General features: G+C 40.6%; 2 protein-coding genes across 2 annotated transcripts; both read right to left on the bottom strand.

The window, feature by feature from the left end:
- Positions 1-948: 948 nt before the first annotated feature.
- Positions 949-21,939, bottom strand: wdcp.S (WD repeat and coiled coil containing S homeolog). The gene is made up of 4 exons (XM_018265969.2): positions 21,802-21,939; positions 7,529-9,443; positions 4,769-4,886; positions 949-1,573 (listed from the first exon to the last, which is right to left on the bottom strand). Exons 2-4 carry the CDS (start codon positions 9,416-9,418, stop codon positions 1,407-1,409), a joined length of 2,175 nt encoding a protein of 724 aa, XP_018121458.1. The 5' UTR covers positions 9,419-9,443; positions 21,802-21,939; the 3' UTR covers positions 949-1,406.
- On the bottom strand, positions 14,474-15,259 carry LOC121394132 (palmitoyltransferase ZDHHC20-A-like). Its single transcript, XM_041564141.1, has one exon. It carries the CDS (start codon positions 15,257-15,259, stop codon positions 14,474-14,476), a length of 786 nt encoding a protein of 261 aa, XP_041420075.1.
- Positions 21,940-23,499: the final 1,560 nt, after the last annotated feature.

Consider the following 23,499-nt stretch of genomic DNA (forward strand, 5'->3'; position numbering starts at 1 on the left):
CAGTGGGCTCTGAGCAGCTGTTGAGAAGCTAAGCTTAGTTTATACAGGTATGGGATCCGTTATCTGGAAACCTATTATCCAGAAAGCTCTGACTTATGGAAAGGCCATCTCTTCTAGACTATGTAAATTTTTAAAAATGATTTCCCTTTTCTCTGTAATAATAAAACAGTAGCTTGTACTTGATCCCAACTAAGATATAATTAATCCTTATTGGAAGCAGAACCAGCCTATTGGGTTTATTTAATGTTTACAGGATTTTATGGTAAAAATAAGGTACCTAGATCCAAATTACATACATTAGATCCATTATCTGGAAAACCCCAGGTCCCATACCTGTAATAGTTTAGATACAGAACCCCAAGAAAAATGGAGTACAAAATCCCCTGCTCTCAAATAGTATTTATTCATAAACAGTATCTATAAATAAGTTATCCCATGACCAGAAATGTTGACTTTATCTAAACCTGACACTGCTTATCTGTAGCCTTTTCTGTAAGCAGTCAACCTTTATCACACCTGGAGATTCGGGGAGATTTTGTCGCCGGGCGACTAATCTCCTCTTCTTTGGGGCGACTAATCTCCCCGAACTGTTCCCCGTGGCTTCCGTCTGCATCAATGAAAAAACTCTTGCGCCAATGCACTCGCGGCGTTTCAATTTCCGAAGTCGCCCGAAGTTTACTCATGAGGAAACTTTGGGCAACTTTAGAAATCGAAGCGACGCGAGTGCATTGGCACAGGCGTTTTTTCATTGAAGCAGACGAATGCAATTCGGGGAGAGAGTTGCCTCAAAGAAGAAGGGCAACTAAATCTCCCCGAATTTTCAGGTGTGCTCTTACCCTTATAGGTTGAAGATATCCTCAGCAGAACAGAAATATTCTGCAGATTGGCACACACCAGAGAAAATAAATAATTACTGTACATGAGAACATGAAATAACCTGTAAGGACAAAAGGTAAATCTTCATTTAATGACGCAATCATTCACAAACTGTACAGAAAGTTTCAAGTACTGTACTTACAGTGAACCTAAACCTCCAATATTAGGTGGTGACCGTGTCTGGGGAATATACCACTGCATGTGGCACCCCTCGGAATATATTCCTGATTTAAATATGGAAACAGCTATTTCCCTGTATTATTGCTTTCAGTGCAGGATTAATAGACTGGCTCGGTTTATGGTGACGTCATCACTTTCTCTGCAATTGTCACCTCCTCATTACAGTAACATGGATAACCCCATGGATACAGATCCACCGGAATGGCTTGCTTCGTTCTTTGACCGCCCTTAAAAACGATGGCTTATAAACTGGGAGCTTTGTACGTGACACTTCCAAAATAAGTAATTAAAATCATTTATTGTCGATATGGTTGCATCTGGTTGCCTGCAGTTGCTGGACAGTTTCAACATTATGTGACGCTGCTGGAAGGCTGCAGGGAGTTATTCCTGTCCATGCACAGTGGTGAGTGCGTGACAGAAATCCTGGCATCTCTGATGGTTATCTCTTGATTAGCTAAAAACGTTAAGGGGATAAAACCTTCACTGTCTCCGGTCAGGATAATCCACAGCGAGGGACCTGTAAGAAAGAAGGAAATCACACTTTTATCCTCGGTATTATAGAGGCTCGTGGCACAGGCAGCATATTCCGGAAATACCTCAGAGAAGCGCCCAAACTCCAGCACCTATGTGAATGTATTGTTTTCAGTGCACAAGCAACAACAACCATAATATATAGGGAGACTGGGCCACCTCAAAAACACTTTTTGCCTTGTGGTTAATGGGATCAGGCCCGGACTGGCAATCTGTGGGTTCTGGCAAATGCCAGAGGGGCTGCCATAAGGTCCCATAGAAAGTCAGTATTTAGTGGGCTGGTGGGGTCTGTTTGGGCCTCTTTGTGGGCTGATTGGGCCTCTGTGTACCTGAAATGCCAGGGCCTTTTTTAATTCTCAGTCCGGGCCTGAATGGGATACTGTCATGGAAAAACATATTTTTTTCAAAATGAATCAGTTAATAGTGCTGCTCCAGCAGAATTCTGCACTGAAATCCATTTCTCGAAAGAGCAAACAGATTTTTTTATATTCAATTTTGAAATCTGACATGGGGCTAGACATTTTATTGATTTCCCAGCTGCCCCAAGTCATGTGACCTGTGCTCTGATAAACTTCAATCACTCTTTACTGCTGTACTGCAAGTTGGAGTGATATCACCCCCCTCCCTTTTCCCCAAACAAAAAAACAATGGGAAGGTAACCAGATAACAGCTCCCTAACACAAGATAACAGCTGCCTGGTAGATCTAAGAACAACACTCAATAGTAAAAACCCATGTCCCACTGAGACACATTCAGTTACATTGAGAAGGAAAAACAGCAGCCTGCCAGAAAGCATTTCTCTCCTAAAGTGCAGACACAAGTCACATGACCAGGGACAGCTGGGAAATTGTCAAAATGTCTAGCCCCATGTCAGATTTCAAAATTGAATATGAAAAATCTGTTTGCTCTTTTGAGAAATGGATTTCAGTGCAGAATTCTGCTGGAGTAGCACTATTAACTGATGTGTTTTGGGAAAAAAACATGTTTTCCGATGACAGGATCCCTTTAAGTAACATATCCCTTAGCACTCCCAGCACCTATCCCTTTAATGGTGCCTTAAGCCTTTAAAAAAGATTGTCTCTCTCCTTTAAAAGCTGTAAGGGGGGGGGGGGGCTTTGATTTTGATATTCTCTTTCCTATAAAAGCTAATGGCAGGGGTAAATCAAGCCTGTGACGGAGACGAGTGTCTAATTATGACTTGAAGTAAATAGTTAGGACAACCATGTTGGGTTTACCTTGATGTGATATGGTTGCTTGTGAACTTTATGATCACAACACTGTTTTAGAAAATAAACGCACTTGCACAAAATAAATGACTTATAAAATATGGGGCCGTGGAATGAGCATTGATCAATCTCTCACTTTCGTACGAATGAAGCTAATTTGGCCAAATCAGTTGCACTTTCATTGGAGTTGTACATTTTATTTAGCCTTGGAGTGCTCCTACAACCCCTCTTTTTGTGTATTCCCTATTTTAAAGGGATACTGTCATGGGAAAAAGACATTTTTTCAAAATGAATCAGTTGATAGTGCTGCTCCAGCAGAATTCTGCACTGAAATCCGTTTCTCAAAAGAGCAAACCGATTTTTTTATATTCAATTTTGAAATCTGACATGGGGCTAGACATTTTGTCAATTTCCCAGCTGCCCCAAGTCATGTGGCTTATGCTCTGATAAACTTCAATCACTCTTTACTGCTGTACTGCAAGTTGGAGTGATATCAGCCCCTCCCTTTCCCCCCCCAGCAGCCAAACAAAAGAACAATGGGAAGGTAACCAGATAACAGCTCCCTAACACAAGATAACAGCTGCCTGGTAGATCTAAGAACAACACTCAATAGTAAAAACCCATGTCCCACTGAGACACATTCAGTTACATTGAGAAGGAAAAACAGCAGCCTGCCAGAAAGCATTTCTCTCCTAAAGTGCAGGCACAAGTCACATGACCAGGGGCAGCTGGGAAATTGACAAAATGTCTAGCCCCATGTCAGATTTCAAAATTGAATATAAACAAATCTGTTTGCTCTTTTGAGAAATGGATTTCAGTGCAGAATTCAGCTGGAGTAGCACTATTAACTGATGCGTTTTGGAAAAAAAACATGTTTTCCGATGACAGGATCCCTTTAAGGATCTACCTTGCAAGGACCAAATATGGAGTAGCTTCAGTTTCCCTGTTTGCTGTTTAGCTTAGGGATGCAGCGAATCCAGGATTCTGTTTGGGATTTGGCCAGGATTATGCCTTTTTCAGCAGGATTCGGGGTGGGGAGGGAAATCGCGTGCCTTTTTGTCACAAAACAAGGAAGTAAAAAATGTTTTCCCCTTCCCACCTCTAATTTGCATATGCAAATTAGCATTCGGTTCGGTATTAGCCCGAATCTTTCGCGAAGGATTTGGGGGTTCGGCCACATCCAAAATAGTAGATTCGGTGCATCCCTAGTTTAGCTGAAAGCATTAAAAAAAACAAAAAAAAAAGTTCAACCCCTCCAAATGAAAACCCAGCATCCATACACACACCCCTCCCTACACTCACATAAATTCTATATACCCATATCTATACTAACTATAGAGTTTAGTATCACAATAGCCTTTGATATTATGTCTGTCCGAGAAATCATCCAAGCCACTCTTAGGGTCAGGCCACACCAGCAGATTCGGGGAGATTAGTCGCCCCAGTGACAAATCTCCTCTTCTTCGGGACAACAATCTCCCCGAACTCCCCGAAGGCACGCGCGGCTCTTCGATTTCCAAAGTCGCCCGAAGTTTCCTCGTGAGGAAGCAAGGGACCTAGTACAGAGCCCTGCGGTACTCCACTAACGACTGGTCCAATTAGAAAATGTTCCATTTACCACCACTCTTTGTAGTCTATCTTTTAGCCAGTTCTCTATAAGCCAAGAGTATGTTCAGCACAAAGCCAATTCATTGCACTCATGCAGAACAATGGAGTACACTGCCCCTTTAATAAATACTGCCTGTGCTATCTCTTCATTTCACAGAACGCTGGAAACCCACTTGTTCCTTTGATGCAATTATCTGGGCCCATTATAACGTGCAGAAGAAAAACTTTTTAGGGCCTTGCTACACTTACAGGTACTTTCTGTACCACTGGATGTCTGGCCTGGATGTTGATGGCATAACCAGATCAATACTCTTGTAAACAAAAATATCAGCAAGAGCCAAACTTACCCAGCAGCATTTCTATTAAAGAGAGGCCGAAAAGCTCTTGGACAGTACTCAGGCGCAGCTTGTTTTCACACAGCAGTATGTTTCTTTTCATTGCAGGCCCCTCTGGATTGTAGGCGTCCTGTTATGGGATTATAGGCATCTGTTAAATACAAGCTACATAGGCATATCAAGAAACAAACTATATTTACAAAATCAATCAATCCTCTTTGCAGAACAGTCAATGTGTGCGCTGTGAAATATTATCTGTGTAATGAACCAACAAGTGTATTTTTTTTTAGTTGTAATATTGGTGTGTAGGTGCATCTCAGGTCATTTTGCCTGGTCATGTGATTTCAGAAAGAGCCAGCACTTTAGGCTGGAACTGCTTTCTGGCAGGCTGTTGTTTCTCCTACTCAATGTAACTGAATGTGTCTCAGTGGGACCTGGATTTTACTATTGAGTGTTATTCTTAGATCTACCAGGCAGCTGTTATCTTGTGTTAGGGAGCTGCTGGTTACCTTCCCACTGTTCTAGGGGAAAGGGAGGGGGTTGATATCACTCTAACTTGCAGTACAGCAGTAAAGAGTGACTGAAGTTTATCAGAGCACAAGTCACATGACTGGGGGCAGCTGGGAAACTGACAATATGTCTAGCCCCATGTCAGATTTCAAAATTGAATATAAAAAAATCTTTTGAGAAATGGATTTCAGTGCAGAATTCTGCTGGAGCAGCACTATTAACTGATGCTTTTTGAAAAAAACATTTAAAAAAAAAAAAAAAAAGACACTTTGTAGTGCAGACATCTATATTCTGTCACTGTGCTACAACTCCCAGCATTCTGCTCAGCTTACCAAGCAGCCAAAACCATAACCTTTCTAACCGCATTACCTTCTTGGCAATACACTTCCTTCACCCATAAATTTATTGCATAACCTTATTACCCACCACCTTCTTTATCACGTACTCTTTTATATATATCACATTCCTGGCTTCCCACGTCACCTCCTATAAGTCTCCTGTTGTATTATAAATCCCTTGCAAAAACCCAGAAGCATAACATAGCAATCGGTTGGGGAAATAATATCACATAACAACGCTGCATGAACAGTGCAATATGGCTGTAAACAGCAGTGGGCTTTCTATTTTCCTTTGTAGAAATAGAATATAAATCTAGACCAGCGTCTGTATATGCAGAGTCTGTTTTTTTTCTATTTCTGGGGCAGAAGTCAGCAGTTATAAAATAACAGAAGTAGCACAACCCCACAATAGAACATTCTATAACAAAGCAATCAAGACCTGCCTGAATCTTATGTAACAGACTCACATAATCCTTTTAGCCAAGTAATCTTTGTAAAGTGCAGTGTCCACAAGTGGTTCAGCAGTTGCCTCTGTTGAACTTTGCTGGTGGGAGCACCTCAAATGTCTAAAATAAAAGGCAAGCAAGTCTACAAGTTCTGGGAAAAAATGATGAGATTTTGTTCATGAATTCAGGAGAGTTTGTCGGTACAGAGGGGTTCTCATTGGACTACTGATTTGATTTATCGCCGCATGAAAAGAAAGAATGTAACTTTCAATGTCTTTGTGCAAAAAAAATAACACAAACTATAGACATTTCTTACAAAATGAAAATCATAAATAAATAGTAGTAGCCCCAGAGAGCCCTCTTCTCCTGAACTGTACCCCCCCTCCACTTTCATTGAGCAGAAGCAGAGTAGCACATGACAGCTGGGGGTGCCATCTCACATCACTTAATCTTCGCTTGCAAACAATCACCAGCACTGGCCATGCACAACTGAAGCTGATCCGGACCTGGTTTCAACTGAGCATGCTCCGTGTCTGCAGTAGTTTAAAAGACAAATTGCACCAACAACAGCAACACTGATTTTTCTCAACAAGTAATAAAAATGTAGTATTCTGGGGTAAGACTGGGGTATGTGAGTGGGGAGAAGGGCCTCTTCAGGGCTACTAATCTTTATTTCTGGCTTTCGACCTTTAATTAAATGACTAGTAACACTGAAAAGTGAAAATGTTTTAAAATAATGAAAATATAATATCCTCTTGAGCTGCACTGGTGAAACTGGTGTTTTTGCTTCAGCAGCTCTACACTAGTTTATACTGTATATACAAAAGCTGCTTGTTTATATAAACTATAGTAGTACTTATCTGTTATCTACTGTGTATCCTGTGCTTGAATGGCTGCCCCCATGGCTACACAGCAGCTTGTTTATGTAAACTATAGTAGTACTTATCTGTTATCTACTGTGTATCCTGTGCTTGAATGGCTGCCCCCATGGCTACACAGCAGCTTGTTTATATAAACTATAGTAGTACTTATCTGTTATCTATTGTGTATCCTGTGCTTGAATGGCTGCCCCCATGGCTACACAGCAGCTTGTTTATATAAACTATAGTTGAGTTTCTGAAGCAAACACACCAGTTTTACCAGGGCTCGATACAAGTACATTATATTGCCATTCCATTACAACACTTTCATTTTTTGGTGTTACAGTTCCTTTAAAACAATAGGCAAGAAGTACGTTCAGCACAAGCTCTATTCATTGAAATAAATATAACAATGGGTTTACTGCCCCATTAAGTGCAAAGTTCTTGTCCTATTCTACCAAAATACAAACTGACTCACTCCTAGAATTGAGTGGGGGGAAGGTCAAAGGCATGTAAGTTCACTTTGAGTTCTACTGGTTATGAACTTATTAGATCAGGAACTGCAAATAAAGTCGTAACGTGAAAGTCTGTGTAAAACAAACACATTCCGCTAATTACCTGGCACACCACTGTCACATAAGGAGCTTGTCTATACAGTAGGTACGATGCTGATGAAGGCCTTTTTCCGTTCCTTGTGATGTCCGTCAGCTCTGAAAGATGCTGCTGTAAATGTGCAAAATTACAGCAAAGCCTTTCCACATTTCTAGATATGCTGAGGATTTCCTGCTGTGGAGAGACAGTGTTTTGTTGTATGAAGTTGGGTGGGCTGCTCTTTTGGCACTTTGGGGACGTTCGCCTGCTAAGGGGCTTCTTGTCCATGTCAAGGCCAAGAATGACAGAGCGATTCTTTGGCTCAGTGTCAAAGCTTTCTACTCTGAGTCTGTTCCTTTTATCATCAAACTCATTAGCACTGGATGTTGGACTCTGATCACCACTGTAGCTTCTAATTTCTTCTATCAATTTCTTCTTCCGCAAATAAGTATGTGGTGCTGTGCCACTTGGTATCAGCAGCTCATGATGAGTAGACGGACTCTCCTTGTAGAGGGACTCTACCATTTTCTTTGTGCCTTGTATGCTCATACAAGAGTCATTGCTAGCCTGTACACTCGTATTCCCACCGGAGGAGGCAGAAGAATCCTCATCATTCAACACTTTTTTGACCATCAAACGGATCAAGTATTTGTCTGAGCTGGAGGAAGGCAGGAAAGCTGGGTCGCTGGTTTTCTGCCTTCCTACTAACACGAGCAACATCTTATCGGTAAGAAAACACAATCCTTTCGGCCTCTCGTTCTTCTCTAGCGGAATTTGTTGAAGGTTAGGCACGCTGGAGGAAGAGAGAGAATACACCAAAACTGCGCTACAGGAGTTCGAAGCAACAGCAACGATATGCGCAGTAGGATCAAACGCCAATATGTCTGGAACTAAAATACCAGGAATGTTAACTCTCCGAGTGGTGGTCACTTTCTTCTCAAAGCTCACAAGGATCAAATGCGATGAATCATGCCCACTACCCGTGAGATAATCCTTCTTTTTCAGGTTAAGAAGGAAATTCAGGTCTACTTTTGAGTGATTTACGATGTGGCTGAGATCTACAGTAGCAGGTGACGTTGCCAGAGAGTGTGTTGTCAAAGATCCAGAGTCAGCTGACTTTTGGACACCATCCATAGAGAATTCTTCATCCATCAATAAGAAACCTGGTTGATTAGAGATGGTTATCTCGGAAGAGGCTGGCACATCGAAAGCAACACCTGCATTTAAAGCACAGATCCGATCTAAAGGAAGTTCCGTGGACACAGCGACTTGTGAATCGACTGTAGACTCAATGGCGCAAATGTAGCCTCCAACGTCAAACACAGGACAAAACGCACACGCGTTTAAGGTTTTCTGCTTGCTATCCCATATGTAGGAATGCAGAGCACTACCAATAGCTACAACTAAGCGACTGCCATCCTTAGTCCAACAGGCGCAGTGAATAAGGCCGCTACTTTTAATGTCCGCTTTCACGCTGGAATTCTCATAACGCACAGCGTACAAGACAGACACGTCCCGTTTCGTTACAACAACTAAGATATCTTTGCTGGGATGCCATGTGCAACCTTGGGGCAGGACGGGGTACGGGTCTCCGATCTCACATGTTTGGGACACCACTAGTTTGTTCTTGTCCAAGGGGCTGTAACACAGTTGCCAAACAGTGACGTGCTTCTTGTGTTGGACAGCCAACAAAGCAGGGCTATCATTCGCCAGGAACGGCCCCCAGTAAAGACGATGCACATGCTCAAACTGCCCAATAACAATAGAGTTGCCAAATTGGGGCTCTTTGTTGTTGAGGTGTAAGACCATCAATACAACCTGCCGACCATCTGTCCAGGCCAAACCATGCACTGGATGGACTGCTTGATAGAGGGCATTGAGGCCACTTCTCAGGAGTTTCCCTTTTCCCAGCTCCATTCTGTTCCTTTTAGAACTTCTGCTGCTGAATAAGTAAAAAAAAAAGAGTTGAGAAGAGAATTTAAATAAAGGCAGAAATGTTCTAAAAATAATGTATCTCGGCAAATGGTGTTTAAAACAGGTTATAAAACAAAATATCAATAGTATAAGTAAATATCATTCTTTCCAACTTACTACTGCAGGTATGGGATCCGTTATCCGGAAACCCGTTATCCAGAAAGTCCGGAAACATCTCCCATAGACTCAATTATAATCAAATAATCCAGACTTTTTTCCTTTTTCTCTGTAATAATAAAACAGTAGCTTGTACTTGATCTCAACTAAGATATACTTAATCCTTATTGGAAGCAGAACCAGCCTATTGGGGTTATTTATTATTTACATGAATTTCTAGTAGACTTAAAGGAAAACTATACCCCCCCCCCAAACAATGTAGGTCTCTATATAAAGATATTGCATAAAACAGCTCATATGTAAAACCCTGCTTCATGTAAATAAACCATTTTCATAATAATATACTTTTCTAGTAGTATGTGCCATTGGGTAATCATAAATAGAAAATTGCCATTTTAAAAAAATAAGGGCTGCCCCCTGGGATCGTAGGATTCACTGTACTCACAAACATACCAACAAACCATGCATGTTAGGTCACATGAGCCAATTAACAGAGAGAGTTGTGTCTTTTGCTTCCACACTTCTTCCTGTTACAGTTAGAGCTGCAGTATTTCTGGTCAGGTGATCTCTTCCTGTTACAGTTAGAGCTGCAGTATTTCTGGTCAGGTGATCTCTGAGGCAGCACACAGACCATCACAAAATGTGGCTCAAGGCAAGAGATGTAACAGGGCAATATTTACTTAAATATATATACCAGTTTGGTAAGATTCTTTAATATGCCACTTAATATGATATGAACTATCTGTTGCTTAAGTGTTCATTTTGGGGGTATAGTTTTCCTTTAAGGTATGAAGATCCAAATAAAGGAAAGATGTTATCCGCAAAACCCCAGGTCCTGAACATTCTGGATAACAGGTCCCATACCTGTACCAACATGCACCACTGAAAGAATGTACCAGTAGCCAACTCTATTACAGTGAAGACTTACATTCCCACAATGCATTGCATGTTCTGTATAAACCAGGGGTGTCCAAACTTTTTTCACCAAGGGCCATATGCGGTAAAATACACAAACAGCCGGGATACTAACTCGAGGTGAATTACGTAGGTATGCCGTGCAGGTCCTCTCCATTTTAAACTGGCGCAAATTTTTTTGGCCACGTCCATTTTTGGCCACACCCCCTGATTACCATGTTCATTTTACAAATTGTAAATAAGTAACACACACATACAGACACACACACATAGAGACACACATACACAAACACACACAGACAGACAGACAGATACACACACACAGTAACTCACATTATCACTCTTCCATAGACTCCATTGTAATCAAATAATCCAGACTTTTAAAAATGATTGCTTTTTTCTGTGTTATAATAAAACAGTAACTTGTACTTGATCCCAACTAAGATATAATTAATCCTTATTGGGAGCAAAACCAGCCTATTGGGTTTAGTTAATGTTTATATAATTTTCTAGTAGGCTTAGAGGCACATTTATCAAAGGTTAAATTTCGAATTCATGTGAGTTTCTAAAAACTCCCCTAAACTCCCATGAATTCGAAAATTCGACCAATCAAAATGTATTTCAAAATGAAATTTTTTAAACTTGGATGAATGGAATCGACCTGAAAACTCAAATTTGAATCTAATTTGATTCAAAAGTTAAAAACCCGATTCAAGTTTTTCCACCAATACAAACTCAAACATCAGGAAGCTGCAAACAACTCAAAATTGACCCTGGACCTCTTACATTGACTTAAACAGTAATTCGGCGGGTAGGCGAATAGTCAAATTCGAGTTGTTAAAGGGCCAGAGTATGGTAAATCTCGACAATCTAATTCAAAATTTTTAAAAAACTCGAATAAAAATTCAATAACTCCCTAGTTGAATTTGACAGTTTTGACCATAAAAAAAAATCGAAAATTCTAATTTGACCCTTGATAAATCTGCTCCTTAAAGTATGAATATCCAAATAAAGGAAAGATTCGTTATCCGGAAAACCCCATGTTCCGAACATTCTGGATAACAGGTCCCATACCCAGGTATGAGATGCATCATCTGGAAATCCGTTATCCAGAAAGCTCCCAATTACAAAAAAAGCTGTCTCCCACAGACTCCATTATAAACAAATAATCCACTTTTTCAAAAAAGATTCCCTTTTTCTCTGTAATAATAAAACAGTAGCTTGTACTTGATCCCAACTAAGACATAATTAATCCTTATTGGAAGCAAAACCAGCCTATTGGGTTTATTTAATGTTTCCATTAAAGTTTCTAGTAGACTTTGGGGTATATTTATCAAAGAGTGTAGTTAGAGATCCTCTAGAGTGAAATTCCGCCACTCTTTATTCATTTCTATGGGATTTTGAAAGGCGTATTTATCAAAGAAAGAACTTTCACTTTCACCCATTGATAAATACTCTTTTAAAAATCCAATAGGATTTAATGGAGAGTGGCGGAGGACTGTGGTGATCTCTAACTTCACTCTTTAATAAATATACCCCTAAAGATCCCAATTACAGAGATATCCCTTATCCGGAAAACCCCAAGTCCCGAGCATTCTGGATAACAGGTCCCATACCTGTAGCCAGGACCAGCAGTGAGGGGGACAGTATGTGGCAGACTTATTCTGCTTTCAATAGCAATAATATTCACAAATCACTGTAAAACCACAAAGGATGTTTAGTGAATGCACACTGGAGAACTGCTTAGAATTACATGTGTTTTAATTATATTTTGGACGTTAAACCAGTTTACAGTTCATGCTAGAGAAAGGCAAATCATTTAAAAAAAAAGCTATAAATAAAAAACATCCCCTGTATTTATAATAAAAATTAAAAAACGCTTTGTGTGCTTGTATCTCCCTATATATGAAGGTGAATCCACTAAACTAAAACTCTACTCCAGTCCCCTTTTATTGCACAGTGTGTGTTATGTTCAGTTCTTCTCTCAGGCTGCCATATAAGCAAAGATGATAATCAAAACAGACAGTTACTAGAAGGAAATGCTTACCGAGTGGAAGTAAAGTTTTGCCCCCTGGTCCCCGAAGGGAACGTTCTGTTAGAGGGAAGCTCCAGAGCTGCTAAACAGAGACAGGACAGAGAGCTGTCAGGGTAAGAGACGAGTCTGTGTTCATAATCAAGCAGCAAAGTAAATATATTAAGCTCTTTAAGCCTCTGGGGATTCTGCTTCATTAAGGCCTGGAGAGTAACTGTGCTAAGTCTATTTCTTAAAGGATAAGTAAACCTTTAAAATAAGTGAATGAAAAATGAATGGGGATACTATTCTAAGCACTTTTGCAATGTACATTCATTATTTATTTAATTTTAATTCCAAGATATTAAAAGATACATGTACTGTTAATGTGAATGAATTTTGTTTCAACAGCGCCACCTGCTGGTCAGTTTCCCACCAGTCTGACCAGCAAGTAGTCAAGGAAGTTGTCAGGAAAAAGAAAGAGACTGCTCTGACGTTCTTCTGTTAAAGAATAAAATTAGAAACCTTTCTGAAATCTTTCCTAAGCAGAAGAACATCAGAGCAGCCTCTTTCTTTCTCCTGACAACTTCCTTGACTACTTGCTGGTCAGACTGGTGGGAAAATGACCAGCAGGTGGTGCTGTTGTAACAAAATTCATTCATATTAATCGTATATGCATTCTTTAATATCGTGGAATTAAATAATGTACATAGCACCCTCGTCAATTTTATATTCACTTATTTTGAAAGTTTACTTATCTTTTATTATCTTATAGATGGCCCTATTGTAAGCAACTTAGCCACTGGCTTCCTTATTTATTTTGTGTGGTTTTGTGAGTTTTAATGATCATATCTGCCTATTTCAGACCTGCAACTAAAAACCCTACCTGGTTGTCAGGGTCACAGACAAAAAAAAACAGTTTCCCTGCATGGGCTCAAAGTTAGGGCATTTCGTTTCTAAAAATCAGAGAGCAGTTGAACCTCCAAGCCGGAGAGCTGCAGAATAATAAATATTTAAAAAAATAAAATTCTAATTGTAAAATGTCTGCAGCCAACGAACAGTTAAGGGCAGATTCATCAAAGGTCGAGGTGAATTTTCGAATGAAAAAAATCGAATTTCAAGCTATTTTTTGTGTACTTCGACTAGGGAATGCCCCTAAAAGGAAAGATGACAAAATGTTCAGAAACCATGTTGCAATAGAATTTCCGGATGCACCAAGTAATCACCTGGCAGTCAATAATTAATTAACACTTTCCTGGGGAAACAGCTTTTTTAGTGGTTTGGAAAAGTTATTTTTCTGTACAGTTCTACATACAGACAGACAGACATACAACTTGTCCCTTGTGTAACAGAACAAAAAAAGGGTATTTTATAGTATTCTAGCGTCTGGCTACCTTAAAAATAATAAAATAGAGCAGAGACAATACAGTTTACATTTTTTAAAGTTTTTTTTTATTAAAATTATTAATTCAAGTTATATTTGAAGTATTCAAATTCATCGGTCGTAGGAGGTCCCAGCCCCAGTCTCCTCGACTCTGGGTTGGGGGTAGGACAGAGACGAATCTTCAGGAACAGTAGGAAAGTTGCAAATAATTATTTCCAAGTACAATCTTGCCGAAAAGGCTGTTGGATCTCATTGTATTAATGGCAGGCAGCATCCGTGTCTGAATCATGTCTTCCTCCGCAGAATTAATTGTATAATAATCAGAGTTCCCTTTGCAAATTCCTCCTCGTAGTCTTTCCTGTGACAACTGTCAATTCTGGGATTTTCAGTTCTGGTTCTCACTAACAGGTTTGGGAACATTAGCAGCATTTTTCTCTATGTCCTCTGCGGCATCTCCCATTGGGAATGAGAAGCCATCTCCTAAACTGCTGAAGATTGGGAGGAGCCAATATTTCTTTTCATTGCCAAACACTTGTCTCAGATTCTTGCTGAAGCCCAAGTTATAGGGATTCTACTCCTCTGTGTCACCATGATACTCTCTCTCACTTATATTCCTTACAGCCAGGTTGAAATGGTAGCGGAACAATTGGAATAGGGCTATAGAGAACAGTGTACATAAGATGAACAGCACAATGATAGGGATTTTGGATTGGCTGTTGGGCAGCTGATGAGTCCAGAGTAGAATGGAGCAATAAAGCGACACTGCACTAGTGAATATGCACAATAGCACTGCATACAGCAGGAACAGGAGGAAGAACTTGTAGTTGGATAATCCCACACAGTTGTTTAGAAATACGCAGTGATGATCCAGTTTCAGGATACAGATGTTACACACTGGGCAATGGTAGCATCTGTTTGGCTTTAGCAGTTTGCATGTCTTACAGTACCTCACTGATGTTTGGGAATTGACAGTACAATATACAGTCAAGTCTTTAGCCTTATGAATGAGGATCTTCTGCAGCACTTCTGGCCTCTCATCGCTCTGGTACAGCTGAATGTCAGACTCCCATAGGCGGAATTTTGCAGGAGGTACAGCAGGAGGCGTCATCACAGTCCGTAGATAACAGCACACGCACAGGAGGAACAACATGTGGAAAATCACCAGGAAAGTCACCTTTGCCTCTAATAACTGTACGGTGAATATGCACAGCTCCACCACAAATATATAATAGCAGCTAGCAAAGATCCCAATGATGAGTAGAACCATGATCCGGGCGGCCTTTCTCATGAAGGAATGAATATCTGCTTCTTCTTGTTCTTTCGTTTTCATCTCATTATCTTTATCTTCTTTTGACATAATTATAGTTTTTAAAAAGTAAGAAAAATATAAGAAAAATCCAAAAAGTGATAAGACTGAGTCTCTGATGTGTCACCACCAGCGCTCGTAGGTCATATGACAAAGCAGGTGAGTGACATCAGTAAACATCTCTCCTCTTTATGACATCAAAATGCACTTTGTATTCTTAGCCAATAGGAAGCCAAATGATCTGCAGATCAACAACCTTGCAGATGTAAACAATGTAACCATAGCAACCAACTGTAATGCCACTCCCACCATGCCTTACCTTTCCATGTTTAAACCTGCCAACAGTTTTACTGAATCAAAAATCAATAGTAATTATAATAGTAATTATAATAGTAATTATTATGTTTAAGGAAATATTAAAGTTCAAACAACTCTGCCCAGTGCCCAGTATAGAGATTATGGTACAACATGACTTTCTTTGGTGCTACAGTATCTATTGAATGAATGGAATCTGTAAACTCCAAATATTTTAGTGAAATTAGTAAATATTATTTTTATTCGGGGTTGAGAGGAATAAAGATTCACTGCCCTAAAATAAACATGTTTGCAGCAACTCTAATGATTAATATAATTTATCAGAAATATTGGGGCTCCCACAACCCCTAGTCACTGTGTATACAAACAAAGAGACAGCCGGCTACAAAAAATAAATATTACTGTCACTAGAATATTATTATGTTTTTCTGCGCCGCACTTTACAGAATTGATCTGTGCTGGAGTTGAGTGCAGCGACGTTTCCCAGATACAATGTCATTTTATTTAATTCTCAAATCAATTGAAGCAACACATATCTGCTTTCCATGTTGCCCTTTATTCCATCTCAATGATATTTTTAAATTCCAGGTTTAAAGAAAAAAAATCCAAAAATCTCACGGGTGATGTAATTTTGTGTTGGATACAACCCCTTATTTTCTGATTTTCTACATGGGAAATAATTACCTAACTCAACCCAAAGGTATCCCACAGCCCCAGAGAATATTATCTCACTGTTACTATAGGCACCATCTCTCCCTACTATACCTGCTATCCCACAGTCACACTCCCTTCCCAGAGACTATTATCCCACTGTTACTATAGACACCATCTCTCCCTACTATACCTGCTATCCCACAGTCACACTCCCTTCCCAGAGACTATTATCCACTGTTACTATAGACACCATCTCTCCCTACTATACCTGCTATCCCACAGTCACACTCCCTTCCCAGAGACTATTATCCACTATTACTATAGGCACCATCTCTCCCTACTATACCTGCTATCCCACAGTCACACTCCCTTCCCAGAGACTATTATCCACTGTTACTATAGGCACCATCTCTCCCTACTATACCTACTATCCCACAGTCACACTCCCTTCCCAGAGACTATTATCCACTGTTACTATAGACACCATCTCTCCCTACTATACCTGCTATCCCACAGTCACAGTCCCTTCCCAGAGACTATTATCCACTGTTACTATAGGCACCATCTCTCTCTACTATACCTGCTATCCCACAGTCACACTCCCTTCCCAGAGACTATTATCCACTGTTACTATAGGCACCATCTCTCCCTACTATACCTACTATCCCACAGTCACACTCCCTTCCCAGAGACTATTATCCCACTGTTACTATAGGCACCATCTCTCCCTACTATACCTGCTATCCTACAGTCACACTCCCTTCCCAGAGACTATTATCCCACTGTTACTATAGGCACCATCTCTCCCTACTATACCTGCTATCCCACAGTCACACTCCCTTCCCAGAGACTATTATCCACTGTTACTATAGGCACCATCTCTCCCTACTATACCTGCTATCCCACAGTCACACTCCCTTCCCAGAGACTATTATCCACTGTTACTATAGGCACCATCTCCCCCTACTATACCTGCTATCCCACAGTCACACTCCCTTCCCAGAGACTATTATCCCACTGTTACTATAGGCACCATCTCTCCCTACTATACCTGCTATCCCACAGTCACACTCCCTTCCCAGAGACTATTATCCCACTGTTACTATAGGCACCATCTCTCCCTACTATACCTGCTATCCCACAGTCACACTCCCTTCCCAGAGACTATTATCCCACTGTTACTATAGGCACCATCTCTCCCTACTATACCTGCTATCCCACAGTCACAGTCCCTTCCCAGAGACTATTATCCACTGTTACTATAGGCACCATCTCTCCCTACTATACCTGCTATCCCACAGTCACACTCCCTTCCCAGAGACTATTATCCACTGTTACTATAGGCACCATCTCTCCCTAGTATACCTGCTATCCCACAGTCACACTCCCTTCCCAGAGACTATTATCCACTGTTACTATAGGCACCATCTCTCCCTACTATACCTGCTATCCTACAGTCACACTCCCTTCCCAGAGACTATTATCCCACTGTTACTATAGACACTATCTCTCCCTACTATACCTGCTATCCCACAGTCACACTCCCTTCCCAGAGACTATTATCCACTGTTACTATAGGCACCATCTCTCCCTACTATACCTGCTATCCCACAGTCACACTCCCTTCCCAGAGACTATTATCCACTGTTACTATAGACACCATCGCTCCCTACTATACCTGCTATCCCACAGTCACACTCCCTTCCCAGAGACTATTATCCCACTGTTACTATAGACACCATCTCTCCCTACTATACCTGCTATCCCACAGTCACAGTCCCTTCCCAGAGACTATTATCCACTGTTACTATAGGCACCATCTCTCTCTACTATACCTGCTATCCCACAGTCACACTCCCTTCCCAGAGACTATTATCCACTGTTACTATAGGCACCATCTCTCCCTACTATACCTACTATCCCACAGTCACACTCCCTTCCCAGAGACTATTATCCCACTGTTACTATAGGCACCATCTCTCCCTACTATACCTGCTATCCTACAGTCACACTCCCTTCCCAGAGACTATTATCCCACTGTTACTATAGGCACCATCTCTCCCTACTATACCTGCTATCCCACAGTCACACTCCCTTCCCAGAGACTATTATCCACTGTTACTATAGGCACCATCTCTCCCTACTATACCTGCTATCCCACAGTCACACTCCCTTCCCAGAGACTATTATCCACTGTTACTATAGGCACCATCTCCCCCTACTATACCTGCTATCCCACAGTCACACTCCCTTCCCAGAGACTATTATCCCACTGTTACTATAGGCACCATCTCTCCCTACTATACCTGCTATCCCACAGTCACACTCCCTTCCCAGAGACTATTATCCCACTGTTACTATAGGCACCATCTCTCCCTACTATACCTGCTATCCCACAGTCACACTCCCTTCCCAGAGACTATTATCCCACTGTTACTATAGGCACCATCTCTCCCTACTATACCTGCTATCCCACAGTCACAGTCCCTTCCCAGAGACTATTATCCACTGTTACTATAGGCACCATCTCTCCCTACTATACCTGCTATCCCACAGTCACACTCCCTTCCCAGAGACTATTATCCACTGTTACTATAGGCACCATCTCTCCCTAGTATACCTGCTATCCCACAGTCACACTCCCTTCCCAGAGACTATTATCCACTGTTACTATAGGCACCATCTCTCCCTACTATACCTGCTATCCTACAGTCACACTCCCTTCCCAGAGACTATTATCCCACTGTTACTATAGACACTATCTCTCCCTACTATACCTGCTATCCCACAGTCACACTCCCTTCCCAGAGACTATTATCCACTGTTACTATAGGCACCATCTCTCCCTACTATACCTGCTATCCCACAGTCGCACTCCCTTCCCAGAGACTATTATCCACTGTTACTATAGACACCATCGCTCCCTACTATACCTGCTATCCCACAGTCACACTCCCTTCCCAGAGACTATTATCCCACTGTTACTATAGGCACCATCTCTTCCTACTATACCTGCTATCCCACAGTCACACTCCCTTCCCAGAGACTATTATCCCTCTGTTACTATAGACACCATCTCTCCCTACTATACCTGCTATCCCACAGTCACACTCCCTTCCCAGAGACTATTATCCACTGTTACTATAGACACCATCGCTCCCTACTATACCTGCTATCCTACAGTCAGTATCACTTTAAAGATTTTTCATTTTGTAGACATTTAGAAGCCTCTTGTCTTCTGTCTTGTTACAGAAGTGAAATTACAAACACACAAACATTTTTAGCATATTTTGACAGCTTAGGTCATCCTAAAAAATAGTTTTCTTAGGTAAACTAATAGTCTACTTACTAGGGAATAGTCCAAATTCCATTCAAATTTGAAAAAAATTAAAAAATTAGAATATCGAAATTTATCATGTACTGTCTCTTTAAAAATTAGACCGACCATTTGCCATCTAAAACCTGCCGAATTGCTGTTTTGGACTATGGAGGACCTCCTAGAACCTATTTGGAGTCAATTGGTGGACTTCGAATTGTGCTATTCCTTTGATTCGTACGATTCAAATACCTATTCAATTGAAAATGGACCTATTCGACCAAAAAAAAAAACTTCGACTTAATTTCGGTTGGTCTTTTTGAATTCGAATTTCGAATTCGAATTTTTTCAATGGCTTTCATTTTTTTTACCATATTCCCAAAACCTAAGTTTATAGTTGAAGGTCCCTGTCTCTGGTGTTTGAGTCTGGCAGCTCAGTAATTCAGTCGCAGACTCTAAACTGTTACAATTTGCTCCATTTATTTGATACATTTAGTTGATACTATTAGTTGATACATTTTCAGCCAGCTTCTGTGGAATATTGGCAACTTTTGTATTAATTCTAACTCAAGGAATCTGCTCAGCAAGTACAAAGATAACAAATATATCAACCAAATGTATTGATTTAGAACAGTTTACACTTTACAGGGTCGGCGACCACCGCCCACTCCCAGAGCTGCTTTAGAAGGTGAAAAATGAAACTTTACACTTCAATATTAGAAAAACAGTCAGACATAGAAAATAGAAAGTAATTGGAAAAAGTCTTTATTTCTGGTGAAATATCTGAAAACAACTGAACTGGAAAAAGTTTTGAAGGTGGACACCTTTAAGGTGATGTACCCCTTTAAGAAGCAAAAAACTATTTATACAGTTAGGACCCACATATTATGCATGTTCTGCGTTTTATTGACCCTTGTTGTGTATCCTATTGTTGTGGTGTAAACAATCAAAACGTTAACATACTCAGACTGGATCATTAAATATGCTTTACTCTTCTTAGTCATTCGCTGCCCACACATACAAGGAGGAAGGTGGTTATTTATTTCTTATTTTGCAATTCAAGTAAAAAATAAATGAATTTACCAAATCTTTCATGTCAGTTTTACTGGTTTTTAGTGTAATTAATTACCACTAGCCTATGGAAGCTATTTTCGGATGTATAGGAATAACACTGTTAATGCCCAACAGGTCCGGGGCAATAAACTGATATTGGGATGAGCCTGGGATAAGAAGTAAGTGATTAGAGTCAATGGTGAGGCATCACAAAATGGGCAACCCCAACATATTTTAGGCTTTCCTTGTCATTTAGCCAAAACAAATGCACAGGAGTGATGTGCTGCAGAGAATTTAAAAGCAACCCCTACCATCTTGCCTTACTATACACACCATCCCACAGTTAGTCTTGTCCCCTTCCCACATCTTGCCTTACTATACACACCATCCCACAGTTACAGTCTTGTCCCCTTTCCACTTCTTGCCTTACTATACACACCATCCCACAGTTAGTCTTGTCCCCTTCCCACATCTTGCCTTACTATACACACCATCCCACAGTTACAGTCTTGTCCCCTTCCCACATCTTGCCTTACTATACACACCATCCCACAGTTACAGTCTCGTCTCCTTCCCACATAAACACAACTAGGGCTCATTTATAAACACTGGGCAATAACCAATAGCAGCCAATCGGTGATAAGGTTTTTTTTTTTCAGACAGCTGCAAGGAGAACAATGAAAGCAAACATTTGATTGGTTGCTGTAGGCCTCTGGGCAAAGCTGAATCTGGGCAGTAACCCATAGCAACCAAGCAGTGGTTATCAGTTTCCATGGAGCTTCAGGCAGGACCATAAATGCATTTGACTGGTTGTCATGGGATACTGGCCAAAGTGCAAATTTGCTCTCCTGCCTCAAAGTTACTGCCTTTCTCCTAAAACCATCTTTCCTTCCCATTAGCAGTCCCTTCTTCATGATTCGCATTATCCCACAGCTAAATCCCTTCCCATGAGCCCAGGGGCATAACCACAGATGAATCAGACCCTGCGGCTGCAGGGGGGCCCAGGAGGTATAGGGGGCCCCATGAAACCCTAATTATTGAGCAATTTTAATAAATATTGGTAAAACAGGACAACCTCTGAATATGTTGGGGGTCCTAAAATAAATCTGCTGTGGGGCCCAGTAACATCTAGTTACACCACTGCATGAGCCCATTTTGCCTTATTAAACCAAAGTGACTTCCCTTCCCCTGGGCCCATGACTTCCCTCATGGCATCACTATCCGTGCCGTATATACCCAAATTATGCGCACTCACCGCTCCTGCCACACTAGCCCTCTGCGTGCTGCTCCTTCACGGGCAAGACGTACAGCATCGCAACACTAACTCTGATTGGACAGCGCAAACAGAACCCGCCCAGCAAATGCCATCCGCTAAGAAACACTTCCTGGTAACCGGCAAACGCTTCCTAGCAACACTTTTTTTTAAAGCAACTTTATTAGCATGCTCTGAGTTATACAGAACTTTTTTCTTTATTTTCTATTTCCTCAGCATGATGTAAATAAACTGCAACACTGAGACTGACACTAATCACTATCACTTCTTTTCCTTATCTTCCCTGACAATGACAACGTGATACAATTCACAGAAGAGACTGTACATGAGGATGTGCAAAGTGCAGCTTTAAAAAAAGAAAGGCATTTAATGGTTACATTATGGCTATTCCTAAGCAACTTTTCATTTGGTCTTCATTTATTCTTTTTTTATTTTCTGTAGTTTTTGACCCCGCCCATTTGTGTGGCCACACCCCCTAATTACCATGTTCATTTTACAAAATTTGGCAGGTTATGAAAGTTTGAACATATTACTGTGGTTTTTTTTCCAGTTATTACAGCAAATTGCCCTTTAAGCTGTGAGTCTAACTTCTCCCAAGAGCTTATATTGTTACAATTACTTATTTGCTTATCTCAAAATTTTTACAAAAGTATCTTATCTGCACCTTGTGGCTGTTCTGGGCTCTCTGCCAAAAGCCAATTAAGTTAGAAACATTGTTTCTTTTTCTGGCTGTTCAGGCAGAAAAAATCGTGACTTTCCAGTACAAATGAGGGACTGCAGGTTGAGCTGTCACAAGAGGGACTGTCCCTCTAAAAACGGGACAGTTGGGAGGTATGCGGACGCCATCTAAAAAAACAAATGCTCTGCAAGTATGGTTGCCACCTGGCAAAAATATAAATATATAGGAAGGCCGGCATTTTTTTCCAGAAAAGGTGGCAACCCTATCTGTAAGGCTACAAATGTTTTTTTGTGACTTTTTATTACTCATCTTTCTATTCAGGCCTCTCCTATTTATATTCCAGTCTCTTATTCCAATCAATGCATGGTTGCTAGGGTAATTTGCTCCTTAACAACCAGATGAAATTGCAAACTGGAGAGCTGCTGAATATAAAGCTAAATAACTCAAAACCCACAAGTGATAAAAAAAATGAAAACCAATTGCAAATAGTATTAGAATATCAGTCTCTACATCATACTAACAGTTTCCCAAAAGGTGAACAACCCCTTTAAGTATTCATTTTAAATGGTATAATTTTCATTTAATAACAGCGGCATCAAGATCATTTGTACTGAGTGGGTGCAAACTTTACAGTAAATAAATAATAAACTCACATATGTCATGCAAAATTTGGAATGGTGGTCATACTTCCCAGTATGATCCCAAATGTAACCTTAAAGAACGTTTGTTTTAGATGGGGTCAGTGACCCCCATTTGAAAGCTGTAAAGTCAGAAGAAGAAGGCAAATAATATAATATAAAAAAGAAAAAATGAAAGCCAATTAAAAAGTAGCTTAGAATTAGTCATTCTCTAACATACTAAAAAATACACCCCTTTAAAGGTGAACTACCCCTTTAAGCAACAGCTAGTTTACATCATATTGGGTAAGAATCCTACTGAACTTGACCATACATATCAGTAAATATTGCCCTTTTCCCTTGAGTCCCCAATTTATGATATTC

This window comes from Xenopus laevis, chromosome 5S, assembly GCF_017654675.1.
Source record: "Xenopus laevis strain J_2021 chromosome 5S, Xenopus_laevis_v10.1, whole genome shotgun sequence".
In the NCBI taxonomy this organism is placed as follows: domain Eukaryota; kingdom Metazoa; phylum Chordata; class Amphibia; order Anura; family Pipidae; genus Xenopus; species Xenopus laevis.

Excerpts from the sequence above, each read along its gene's own strand:
- wdcp.S (XM_018265969.2), bottom strand. The coding sequence starts at position 9,418 with ATGGAGCTGGGAAAAGGGAAACTCCTGAGAAGTGGCCTCAATGCCCTC. Across the intron at positions 4,887-7,528 it reads ATGTGACAGTGGTGTGCCAG|GACGCCTACAATCCAGAGGG; the intron begins GTAATTAGCGGA and ends ATCCCATAACAG. Across the intron at positions 1,574-4,768 it reads TTTAATAGAAATGCTGCTGG|GTCCCTCGCTGTGGATTATC; the intron begins GTAAGTTTGGCT and ends TCTTTCTTACAG.
- LOC121394132 (XM_041564141.1), bottom strand. The coding sequence starts at position 15,259 with ATGTCAAAAGAAGATAAAGATAATGAGATGAAAACGAAAGAACAAGAA.